This window comes from Eulemur rufifrons, chromosome 25 (assembly GCF_041146395.1).
Source record: "Eulemur rufifrons isolate Redbay chromosome 25, OSU_ERuf_1, whole genome shotgun sequence".
NCBI lineage: Eukaryota > Metazoa > Chordata > Mammalia > Primates > Lemuridae > Eulemur > Eulemur rufifrons.
The window spans coordinates 13167893-13181433 of record NC_091007.1 but is presented as its reverse complement, the minus strand read 5'-3'; the positions used below and the strand labels follow the sequence as shown (position 1 = coordinate 13181433).

The window sequence follows — 13541 nt, the reverse complement described above, 5'->3', positions numbered from 1 at the left end:
ATGGGCTTCGAGAAACCATTAAGTGCCTGTGGTCCTCATCTAAGGCAGGAATAATAGTATCTATCCTGTCTGTCTAACAGGAAATACAGTTATCATTTGCCTAACCTACAGAACACTATCAACCAAGTATCAAGTTAAGTTGTATTTATTGAACACTTCATGGCTTACATTGTTATTATACACATGAAAGCATTAGTATTACTAAGATTATTTGGGAGTATTTTTTGACTTTGGGTGGTGAATATAGAATCGTACAATAGTAAGCATGCGTGCTTTATCAGTGAGCATATTCCATTTCTCAGTTACTTAGTAAATATCTAGTTAATTTTGTATCCTCAGTTCCTAATACAATGTGTGGCATTTAGTAGGTACTCAATCTAGTTAATTCGTATCCTCGGTTCCTAATACAATGTGTGGCATTTAGTAGGTACTCAGGAAATTAAGTAATCCAAAATACTTTGCTGTTAAAAAGTGCAGTAGGGGATAGTTCCAAGTAACATGTGACCTACAAAAGTATTTATCAAGTGCAATTCAATCTTATTTGAAATGATAGAGGGAATATAGAAATAGCAAAAGATGGGACTCTTGTCCTACTGGAGTTTACAGTGTAATTGTGGAGATGGTCAGTTATACCATTCAAAAGAAAATAAAGTCATTTAAAAAGGGGAAAAAAGAGACAGCAGCCTAGCATGTTATGCCTTCATTAATTCATGTTACACAAACGTCACTCTTGCCATTAAATCTCATGTATATTAAGTTTAAACGCCATTCAAGTGTAGACCAGAGAGTGGATTGATGTTTGTAGATTCTCTCTCCAACTTCAGCAACGTTTCCAAAAAGGCTCATAAATAGGCCTGTGCTGGGCATTGAAAATGCCCTTCTTACGTATCTAATTCCTCATCTTGCTAACAATAAGTGAAAAGCTCCGTAAATACATCTTTAATTAACAGAAATGCTGTGATACTTAGAAATAGACTGTAGGCTCTTGAATCTGTTGGCCTTCTCATAAAGAATTTTGTTTTTCCCAGAGGGTCAAAATTAATTAATGTCTTTACAATTTATTTAGCAGCCCATTGTCTCAGAGATGCCTAAACAAGTTCACTGAGCCGTATTAGTGTATCGAGGATGATATAATCAGACTGCTTTGAAGAAAGCACTCTGTAAAATGTATTCTCTCAAGAACTGATTAACAGGGAGGATAATGTTCTGTTAGAGTGATTTCTTTATCTGTGGAGATTACTTGTGTATAATATTGCATAAATACCCAGATTCAAAAGTTTTCATGTTGTCTTTAACAAACTTACACAAGCTATGAAAGTGAAGAAAAGAAAATAAATACTCCCATTAATAGTCCTTAATTGTTCCATTAAAAGGTATCAATTGGTCACTCATGTTTTTCTTTTCAAACAGTGGATGTAACCTTTCTTGTATCTACTGCTCATACTTTTATCTTTTCCTCAACTGAGCCTATAATGCCTTTTGTACCATTAGTAATATTATGCCAGCAGACATGCTCTGTAGTTTTCAAATACTGTCTTAGGATAAGGGGAGATTTCTGCAGATGATTTCTAAAGAACTCACAGGCATTTTTATCTACATGTTATTGTCTGCATCTTAGCAGAATAAATGAAAATCGGCTTATTTCCCATAATTTCTCAAGGAAAAGAAAAACGTACTTATCCTCAGAATTGATCACAAAACTAAAAAAAAAAGTTCCATCTAAATGTAAATTCTTTGTGGTTATACTTACTGTAATGAAAGCATTAGAAAATAAAAAGAGTTTACTATTACATAACTTCATAAATTTTGATATATCCACAAAGTGGAAGACTTTTTGCTGTAACTAAAACTATGCTGTTAAAGATATTTCACTATAAATACAATTGTTTAACTGTATTTTTTAAATTACTAAACCAAGTGGAAACCTATTTTTATTTGAAAATATGTATATTAAGAAAGAATATGGCAGTATATATAAACACATAGCTTACTAATGGTTATATCACTGTACTGAGATTACCAGAAAATACTTTTCCTATTTATATACTAAAATAATTTTAAAGGTGCATTATCATTATAAAGTTGATAGAAATATTGAAGAAAAATAAATATTAAAAGTGAAAAGCAATAGTTCAGACTTTTCAAGTGGGAAACCTTAAAAACATCCACCACATTTTCCACAAACACATAAATGTGCTACCGTCATGTATGTTAGATTTTCTTTTGAGGTGTAACTCTTGTTATTTTCTTTTTATTTTTGGATTTATTCCCTCTCTCCTCTACTCCAACCCTATCACCCATGCAAGTAATCCATGTTCATAAACATATATGTATCCTTTTCTCTATGCTCACAGTAGTATCTGTGTACAGATTTATACATATGCACAAATAAGGGGGCTTAGTTATCATTTGCATTAACAAAACTGTTTCACACTGTATTAGCATTTTGTGTATTGCTTTACTTCTTCAACATTATCTTTTGGAAATTGCTCCAAATTAACTGTATATGACTAAACTTTCTCTTTTTTAGTGGCTGCATGATATTGCATGTTGTGGATTTAACCGGTCACCCTGGCCTCCAGGCTGTTCCTCTAGGTTCTCAATAAGGACAATTTCCAAGATATTTTGGCTTATCATGACCAGGGAGAGAGGGGCTTCTGGCATCTAGCTGGTAGAGGCCAGGGCTGCTGCTAAACATCTCACAGTGTGTACAGGTTAGCCCCCCACCAGTCAATTAGACCTCCCCAACGCCACTAGCACCCAGGTTGAGACAGCTACCAGGCACAGGCTGGTCTACTTCTGGCTGGAACAGTCTTTCCTTAGCTTTGCTCATAGCTCATTCTCTCACTTTCTTCTTTAAGTCTTTCTTTAAATGGCATGTTTCTCAAGAGGGTCTATTTTGAACAACCTGTTCACATTATTATCCTCCTCGACTCCAAGGCACATGCCCATCCATTGACTTTCTCGCTCCTACTTCCTTTGTCCTTTTCTCTTTTTCCCCTCAACTTCTAACAAGCCACCTAATTCATTAGTATTTATTTACTATGTTTATCCATTATCTTTTTTTCCCTTCTTCTAGAAGGCAAGCACCACTGTGGCAGAGATTTTTGCCTGTTTTATTCAATGATGTGTCCACAGGTCCCAGACAAGTGCCTGGCATTTGATAAATAAGTGAAAGAACACAGGAACACATACATGATCATGGGATGGACATTCACTTATTTCCCATTTTTTTGATGAAAAACAATGCTGAAGTGAATATCCTTATAAAAGTCATCATGTGTCCTTCTATGTCTATGAGGCCAGGATGTTTTCTAAATTGGTTTAGAAATTAGCTTCTGGATTTTGGAACTTAGATCTTGCCTCTAAATTGCACAGAATTTATTCTTTGTTTTCTTGCAAGAGTTTTGCTGTTTTTATTTGTTTCACTTAAATCTCTACCTGGAATGTATTTCTATATTTGCTGTAAAGCTGAGGTTTAATTTTATTTCCTTCTAGGTGGATAATCAGATATGACAGCATTATATTGAATAACAAATCTTTTTCCCCACTGAATTAAAACATCTACCTTTGTTATATACTAAATTCTACTAGTTACTTCAGTTTCTTGATTCTTTATCCTATTTAAACAATAATCTAGTATAAACTAATTTTATGTTTTTGAAGAAAACAAAGACTTGTGAAAGAAAAAGGAAATACAACTTAGCAAGCCAAAAGGAAAAAGAACATTCAGTCTGAAGATGAATTAGGGAGAAACTTTAAAACAAGAATGGACATCTGTACTATAACTGAACACCATGATGTATTCAATCTGCCTGAATTATACAAATAATAAAATGAATGTGCTCTTTTCACTAGTCATATAATGGCTCAGCCAATCTTGTATACTTTTCCTTTGAAAAGTTATTTTGATTCCATACAATCTTGTTCCTTTTCATTGTATATATGCTTCAATTGTTCTGAAGAATATTGTGCTAGACAGGGTTCTCCTGAGAAACAGAACCAATAGGATGTGTCTGCATATTCAAGGAGATTTATTATAAGGAACTGGCTCACGTGGAGGCTAGCAAGTACAAAATTTGCAGAGTGGGCCGCAGCAGGCTGGAGACCCAGGGAAGCCCATGGTGCAGATGAAGTCCAAGGACATTCTCCCATCCAAGTACTAAACAGGCTTAACCCTGCTTAGTTTCCCAGATCAGACAAGATCAGGTGCATTCAGGATGGCCAAGGACATTCTGTTGGGGAATTCCTTCTTGCTGGGGAAGCTGTTGCTTTTTGTTCTATTCAGGCTTTCAACTGATATTAGATGAGGCCACATTATGGAAGACCATCTGCTTTACTCAAAGTTCATCAATGTAAACATTAATTCATAAGAAAAGTCTTTTTAATTCTACTTTTATTCCTAAGAAAAGTTAGATTTCTAAGAAAAGCGCTGAATGTGCAGGACTTCTGGGTAAAAGTAAGACTACAAGCTTACTTCTACTTTGAATCTATTAACTGTAAAGCCTTTAAAGATTGCATTAATCTCAAATCACAGGGCAGGGACCAAAACTTGTGAAGATGTTGTTGATGCACACTCATTCCATCACCACTTACCTTTTATATCTTGGCCCCTGAACTTCAGAGTTAGGGAATGAAATAGGTGGTCTGCTGAATGGCCATTATTACCGCAGGAAAACTCTTATAATTGCCAGTTGTATACCTTTGCTTATTGCATTTATTAATCTGAATGCCACCCACCCACCCCATCCTGATTGTCGACTTTAATGACACATTTTGGTAGAGTGAAGAAAATCTGTGGGACTCTTGAAACACATGTCATGGGCTTCCTTGTTGTAGCAATGTCAGCTCTGGGTCTATTTAGTAATTCAGGGGTTACAATAGAAAGGATTATCTCCCCCTTTCATAAATCCTATGAGCTCTATCCCCACATGGATATAAGGAATGCATGCTGACATTCACACAAATAGTTAAAGCAGGCTTCTAGCTGAGTGTATTTCTTGGTCTGGGTATTGCTACCATATTTACCTGGCATGTGATCAAAGTCTCAAATCAATGCTTCAGCAGGAATTCTGGTGCCAGTGGTCCAATCCAAGTCATCCTCAGAGTCTTGAGTGAGACTGCAGGCTGTAGTCCAGTTTCCCAAACTTGTTTCAAAATTGCAGCTTCCTGGTATGCTTGTATACTGTCCTAGGGAAGTAAAATATTAATAGTTAATGGAAAATTCTGGAAATGTTTATCACACTTGATATTGTATTACATTTGGGATGATTTAAAATTAGTATTTGTATATTCTAATTCTTTATAAATAAATTTACAGCATCTAGACATTTGTACTCATTGGTAATATAAGTTATACACTGTAACTTTTTTTCTATCAAAGGATCTAGAAGTAGTGTATCAATATTGTCATTTATCCATTAAGGAGCTATATGGATTGACTAACAGTATTTATAGGTGACAGATAAAATTGTGTCTACACATGAACAGTGAACATAATATTATGATAATATGGATAATTCAGGTCAAATAAAAAACAGCTTCGGTTGTCTGGATGTTTAATTCAGTCTCTCCACTCATTCTGATGTTTGAACAGCATAGCCCACTAGAGAGGTAAAGCTCTTTATTAAAGAAAAGGCATCTTTGGGAGGAGTAGTAAACTGTATAGGACATAACCCCTCTCAGCACACCATATCAATCATTGGAGTATAACATTTCAGAGCTAGTCACTGAATAATGAAACAAGTTCTCTTCTAAAATTATTGACAGATAACTCATTAAAAATTAAATTATTCACAATGAGAAAAATTAGCAGATAATAACTGAGTGTCTACTTCTAGTCATCTGTGCAAAGTGCCATCACGATACCCTGATAGCTAGGCTTTTATTTTTCTTTCTTTTCTTTTCTTTTTTTTTTTTTTTTTTGCACAGCAGTTATTATTTTTGAGCACTCACTGTAAAATCTGACTCTGTTACACAGACAGAATGAATTATCGGGTGATTTAATCAGTAAGAATCAAAGATCATCATTGATTTGTTCTTTCCTTTTAGAAAGATGAAGTTTGCGTTATTTTTAAAATTTCTTCTCTTTCATAACTGTTTGTTAACATAAAACTAATGTTAACACATAGAAACTTAATCAGAAAAAAAAAACTATCTGTTAAAATGGGTGCCAAACATAGCAAGGAGAGCTTTAATATCTTTATACAACATTTTCTGGATCCCCTGGAATATTTTCATAAAATATCAGCATTTCACTTCTCAAGCTTTATTGCATCTTACCCTTAAAAACTAGAATCATTTTTTTTTTTTTTGTTGTTGAGACAGAGTCTCACTTTGTTGCCCAGGCTAGAGTGAGTGCCGTGGCGTCAGCTTAGCTCACAGCAACCTCAGACTCCTCGGCTTAAGCGATCCTACTGCCTCAGCCTCCCGAGTAGCTGGGACTACAGGCATGCGCCACTATGCCCGGCTAATTTTTTTTTTTTTTTTTCTATATAGATTTTTAGTTGTCCATATAATGTCTTTCTATTTTTAGTAGAGATGGGGTCTCGCTCAGGCTGGTCTCGAACTCCTGACCTTGAGCAATCCACCCGCCTCGGCCTCCCAGAGTGCTAGGATTACAGGCGTGAGCCACCGCGCCCGGCCTAGAATCATTTTTAATCATGTATATTCCTTTCATTCATTCTCCATGACTATATAATCTATTAAATTGTGTATGCTTATTTATGGGCTCTGTATTCATTTTTATGCTTGTCATGCCAGTACTATATGATAGAGAATAATTTGTATTATGTTATATGATATAAATAAAATGAGAAATTCATTTCTTCCAGTATTTAGCCAACACGTCTGTAAACACTCAGAATCTTTCAATGTACATACAAGACTGCTATTATGTGTTCTTTAGAATGATGTCACATATAGATTCTATACTATGGTATCTCTATGTAGTTTACTCCACGACATATTATGAGCCGTACAGTAATTATTCCACATCCTTTCCTATTCTCTGTGACCACCCTTGTGCCTCCTGTCCCACCTTACTTAACGTGATTTTCTCTTTGACTCTAAAGATACCTCTATAATTAGGATAAATTGTCTCACATTTCATCCTCTCCACCTCAAAATAGGTCACTTTTCCTTTTTTCTTTTCTAAGGCTAATCCCTGTTTATGATCTCAGCTCCTTATCAAAACACTGCTATTAGTATTCTACAGCATCATTCCCTTCAAAGTGACACAACTTTTCCATGTTCTTCAATCTTACATTTTCTTTTTAACTTGCAGATACAGCCACGCTACCTGTCTTGATTTTTTTAAAAAATTATAATTACTTGCTTAAATTTCTCACTCTATATATCCTTCCTCATCCTTTTTCATGGCCTTTCACACTTTCATGCAGATGGCCTACAAATCAAGGACCTGGATGAAATGCAGACAGATATGTTCCAATGTTCTTGAATATTCCACTTGGAATATGCAACCATCTCCTCAAAACCAAGACTAAAACAAACTCATTATGCATGTCTCCAGATGAGTCCTTCTCTCTAAGAGTATGGCTTAACTTCATAGCATGAATCTTCTCTCTCTTTTTGGAGACTCAAACCTTGAGAGTTTTCTTTGATTCTACAGTTTTCATTTCATATTCTGTCTCTAATACTTATAAGTCCTTCCTTTGAGAACTTGTTTAATTAATTCTCTTCTTTGCAGTTTTATAACCATCACATTGGTTCAAGCCCCTGGTTTATTTTAAGAGTTTCTCTTTCTTTAGTGTAGCCTTCATCTTATCAACCTTATAGACCCAAACCACATTAATCATCTTTAAGACTGTTCTTGTGTTACTTTCTCTTGCTTAAAATACTCATTTTTTTTACATTGTTTGAAAATACTCTCCAAAATCTCTAGCCTTGAATGCAATAAACTTTACTTTTGTGCAAAGTATTTTTATGATGAAATCTGTCTCATCTTCAAAACTTCTACTCCAACCAAATTGTTCAGAAAATTATCTCCTAAATATAAACTGACTTTTACAATGTTACATTTAGAACTACTTCTCTCTCTCTCGTTCTAAAAAGCTTTCTCTAGCAGTTGGTTACTCTTTTGTCAGCCATTCCTTCTTTCTCTTGTCAAGGCAGTTCTGCAATTTTATCCAAGCATTTACCTTCTTTCACTCAGTGTGTTTCCAGGGGGGAAACAGTCCCCTCCTCTGTTCGAGAGGTGGCTCATGGTTTCTTCTAACAAACCGTGATGTGATGCTCTCTTTTTCCTGGTCTTGGTTAGTTTGGACATGCTCTTGGGTTGTAATTCTAGACAAGACTTACCCTAGAAGAGGCTCTCAGGAAAAGTTTGTCTTGTTCTTAAAAAAAGAACCAGGAGGAAGAAAATAAATTTGTTCTTTCTCGGGACATCATTGCAAAGATGGGATGGTTAGGACTAAAGAGTTTATATGAGGAGCTAATTCTATAACAAAGCCAGTTATCTAAGGATAACAGAGCGTAAGGAAGGAAGGAGCCCATACAATTCTATACTTTTGATGACAATATTAAGCTACCGAATTAACCAAATCTAGAGGTTGCTTTTGGACTTCTTGTTACTTGAGATAATACAGTTTCCTTATTGTCTGTATTAGCTAGAAATGTATTTGGTTCCATGCAACTGAAAACTCAACTTACAGTCACTTAAGCAGATAAGAATTAATTTATCTCAATTAACAAGAAGCCAGGAAATTGTCAGTCTGAGATTGGCAATGAGGTTCAGCTGCGCAATCTTTCCTTTTTGTCTTCTTTTCCTCCTCATTTCTCATTCGTGGCTGCGACATAACCACTATACTTCCTGGTATCACACACATTCAAGCCATAGAAAGAATAAGAGGAAAGGATAAAATACAGGGTTGTTTTTTTTTTTTTTTTTCTATTCTGGTATCTCTTTATGAGAAAAATAACTTCCCAGAATTTCTATGTATATCTTGTTGGCCCCTCATGGATATGAGGCAGTTTGGAGAAAATGGTATTTGTAGCTGATCATGATGATGCCACAAATAATATGGGAGTTCTGTTTTTAAAGAAAAGGAATACATCGGCAATTAGCAGATACTGCCAGACTGTTTAAACTGATTGGAGCTGAATATTTGCTGTAAGTGTCTTAACTAATATATTTTTCCTTCTCCATTCTATCTAACAAATCATACTCACCCTCGAATGTTCAACTCAAATCCTATCTCTCCTTTCCCAGATCACGTCAATTCTCAGAGAGAGAGTATAAGGCACTTAACAGTAATCACAGCTGTTACCATTTATTCGGAAATCCATTACTTCTTTATTTTGTATTGCCATCTTAATTGTTTAACATTGAATTGCTATAAAGATTTCCACATCATGAGCAGGTATTATTACTGAACTGCATTATATATACCATAAGTGGTTCAATACATGGCCACTGAATGATGGATACTATGAGAACATCATAATATTTCTTGATGATGAATAAATATTAGTAGTTTTGAAAATGACAGTTACTTTAGAAAAAATATTTTCCAGATTTTGATCTTTGTTGATTTTTGATCCCTTGAATGAACTGAAAACATTACTAACACTCTTTTAAACAACTGGCATTTTCCCAGTGGTATAATATTTGGCTCTATGGTTACATGATCAGTATAAATATTCATCCACATATTTTTAAGAGATGGCTTCATGGTTAATTATTTTTAATTCTTTATGTCCACATATTCATCTTATTTTGCCATATCATAAAGCATAGTACAGGAATATTAAATAGTGTCTCTTCAAGTGAAAAATGTTATTTATTGTGAAACGGCTTCCTGGCATGCTGCACTGAGAAAGATTTTGAAGAATCCGGGTAGCGTGGGGAAGAGTGCCATAACTGAATAATGATGTGCATCAGCGTTGTTAGAGACAAGAGAGCAAGCACCCACCACACACTGCACATCCGTCTCTGGCCTAAATACTGTACACTGAATATGTGTTTTAGATGGTATTTTCTTTACATGAAAAAAGAACACATTTTCAGACATAATTGTTTCTTTCTTTTAAAGAGTATTGCTTTCATTCATTATAAACCATGAATTTCTGCAACAGGAAGTAGAGATGAAAAAGAAAATGTCTTTGTTCATAGCCTACGGTAATAATTTGGCCATGAGAAATAGATGCATCTTTTTTTCTGATAGTATACAAAAGACATGTAATTGAGACATTAACTATGATGGATAAATTTTAAAAGAATACAAAAATGATGAAATGGAAGAGGCTAACATTATTAATCCCAGATCATGGAACAAATATGTTCTTCACATTATTTTATTTAATTCTCACAGACTCACAGTGGTCCCCAACCTTTTTGGCACCAGGGACCAGTTTCATGGTAGACAACTTTTCCACTGTCTAGGGGGCAGGTGGCAAGTGATGGGGAGTGGCTGTAAACACAGACAAAGCTTCGCTTTCTGGCCTGCTGCTCACCTCCTGCTGTGTGGCCTGGTTCCTAACAGGCCACGGACCAGTACCAATCTGTGGCCTGGGGGTTGGGGACCATAGCTCTATAAGATGAAATGTTATTATATCTGCTATGCAGATGAGAAAAATGAGTCTCTGGGAATTTAAATATTTTCTCAACAAGTGAGGGTCAAAGTCAAAATGAAGACTTAAGTTTAATATTCCCAAAGGTTAATTTATTCCTTATATTTCTCTAAAGATCATTTTGAAAATGTTGTCATTCATTCCATTATTCACAATAGATTATCTAACTGAAGGAATCCAAATCTAACACCTTCAATGCATCTAGGAGACAATTAATATGAAATATTGATGAAGTCAATTTGCAGAATTAATGTCATCTCTATGTCTATGTGTGCCGTGTAGTGTTCTTTTTAGATATGAACAAAGTCTAAAAGAGGTTTTAGTCAACATATTGCTTTTATTTTAATACATTCAAATACTTTCTGCAGTGGTCCATCAAAGTGGTGGGTAACACTCGTCAGATTTGACTATGTATTGACTTCGGTTTCTGAAACTCAAAACTGCCTCTGTGTGTTTTTACATCAATACTTAAAATAGCTGTGGGAAAAATAAAAGCCATATAAGGCAGTTTGAGATGAAAAATGAATGAAGCAAAAATAAAATGGGAAACACATTTCAAAAACCAGAATATCTAGCAACTCATAAGTTTTGTAGACCTCTATTTATATCGCATATACAGATGTGAGCATACACACACACAGACACACACACACACACTCATACAAACACATACTGTTATTCTTCAGCTGTATCCCTGAAATAAGCTGTGGTACCTTTATTACTGATAGCATTTGCTACACTTTAAGTTATACTTTAAGTTTAAAAACTTAACCAGGGATCTTTTCATTTTTGACTATTTTTTTAAAAAAGAAACAAAGAATATTATATTTTAGTATGTTTTCCCCCTGTAAGATCTTGAGAAAGAAAAATTATATTGAACTAAAAAATAAAAATGTAAATATGTGTGTATGGTAGCTTGTCTCCACAAAGGTCACTCTTAATCCTTCCTGCTCTGTGATGTGTGACATTTTCCCATTGAGAGATGGAGTCTATTCCCTTTTTATCTTTAAATCTAGACTACTCTTTGTTATTTGCATGACCATAAGAAGGAGTTGGGGTGTGACATTCTGGAACATTTGAGGCTAAGTCAAAACAACTCTTGCTGTTCTTCCCCGGGCTCCTGGAATGCTTGCTCTTGGAACAGTAATTCTGGTAGAAGACAGCCCTGTGTACACCACCCTGTGGCTGCCGTGTTATGTAAAGCCCAAGCCACATGGGCTGCTCTAGAGGATGAGATGCCATGTCAGGTAAGATAGAGCATCAATATGCTAAACCTGGAAGGGAAGAAGTCACCCTACCAGTTTGAATCATCAGAGAAAACTTGCCTAGCTGAGCCCTTCTTGAATTATTGACCCACAAAAGTGTGAACAAGATGTAACTGTTGTTTAGGTTAGTATCTGTTGGGGTAGCTTGTTATGCACCAAACGATAACTGCAACAGTTAGCCTGTATATCAAGACCCTCTATGAAAGCTCTTTAGTAAGATATGTGAAAAAAGATTCTTTGGATTTTAATATATGTTCATATTTTAAAATTATATATCTGGTCTTATATATGACTTTAAAAACATCACTTGGGGTGGGGGGAGGGGATGGGTGTATGCCTACATAATGAGTGCATTGCGCACCGTTTGGGGAATGGTCACGCTTGAAGGTGCTGACTCGGGGGGGGGGGGGGGGGGAGGGGATGGATATATACCTACATGATGGGTGCAACGCGCACTGTCTGGGGAACGGACACGCCTGGAGCTTTGACTTGTGGGAACAGGCGGTACATGGGCAACGTATGTAACCTGAAATTCTGTATCCCCCATAATAAGATGAAATAAAAATAAATATATAAATAAAATAAAAATAAAAAAATAAAATAAAATAAAATAAAAACATCACTTGAATCAAAGCTTAAATTAAAAATCTGATAGGGCCAATTTACTCTTATTTCTTCAGTACAATGTAATTGACAAAATTAATCATTCAACCAGTATTTATCAAAGATGCTCATTTTCAGCCTCATCTATAAAATCAACATTTCTTAGAAAAAGAAATGAAAACCAATAATGAAAGGGAGTCTGTTAGTGTAGTTCCTGGAAATTTTAATTCTGGTCCCTCATACAATGCTGCATAATTACATAATGGGAAATTTTTGTAAAATAATTTACTGTAGTTCTCAGAATGAGGATAGAAAGTAGGAGAGGGCTGACATTTGTATTGTATTTGATACCTGAATGGAAAAGTTGGGGAAAATGTTTTGGCTATTCTAAATCTACCCCTAGTGTATGAAAAGAACATTTTTTCTCAGTCATTAATGCCAATTGGTAACTCTACTCATAAACTGAAAATCTGTGACAAATCAGTTCCGTCACAGCAGACATAAACTTACCACAGTAAGCTTCATCAGACTTGTCAGAGCAGTCTGCTTTATAGTCACAGACAAGGTGGGATGCAACACACTTCTTGTCCTGGCACAAAAAATCAGTGGCTTCTGGGCAAATCTCAGAAGTCTCTTCCACTGGAGAGGGCGGGGGGAAGCAGTATTTAATCAATGTTTTCATTAAATTTGAAGACTCCTGTTTTTTGTCCTATGGATTCCACACTATTAAATGGTAGTGATTTTACCAGTTGCCTAAGGTAGACTTCTCCAGCTGCCTCTCTCTTGGCCCCATCATCAATTGTTTAGCAACTTAGACAGATTCCACTTCTGAAATAGCTTTTTATTCCTTAAGGGCTGACCATTATCTGTTACATAAATCCACACTCCTGATGAAAGCATTAAAGATCCTTCATTTTGCAATACTTTTACAATAGCCTCAAAGAAAATTAAATATCTAGGAATATATTTAATGAAAGATTTAAGAGACATATACAGGGAGAACTATGAGACACTAAGAAAAGAAATTATAGAAGATGTAAACAGATGGAAAAATCTACCTTGCTCATGGATTGGTAGAATCAA

General features: G+C 35.3%; 1 protein-coding gene across 1 annotated transcript in view; it reads right to left on the bottom strand.

Moving 5' to 3' along the window:
• Nucleotides 1–13541, bottom strand: part of MALRD1 (MAM and LDL receptor class A domain containing 1) — a 456545-nt gene that overhangs the window by 141747 nt on the left and 301257 nt on the right. Inside the window, 2 exon segments of the mRNA XM_069458846.1 lie at nucleotides 5029–5190; nucleotides 12969–13097. Coding sequence (XP_069314947.1) covers nucleotides 5029–5190; nucleotides 12969–13097 — 291 coding nt within the window.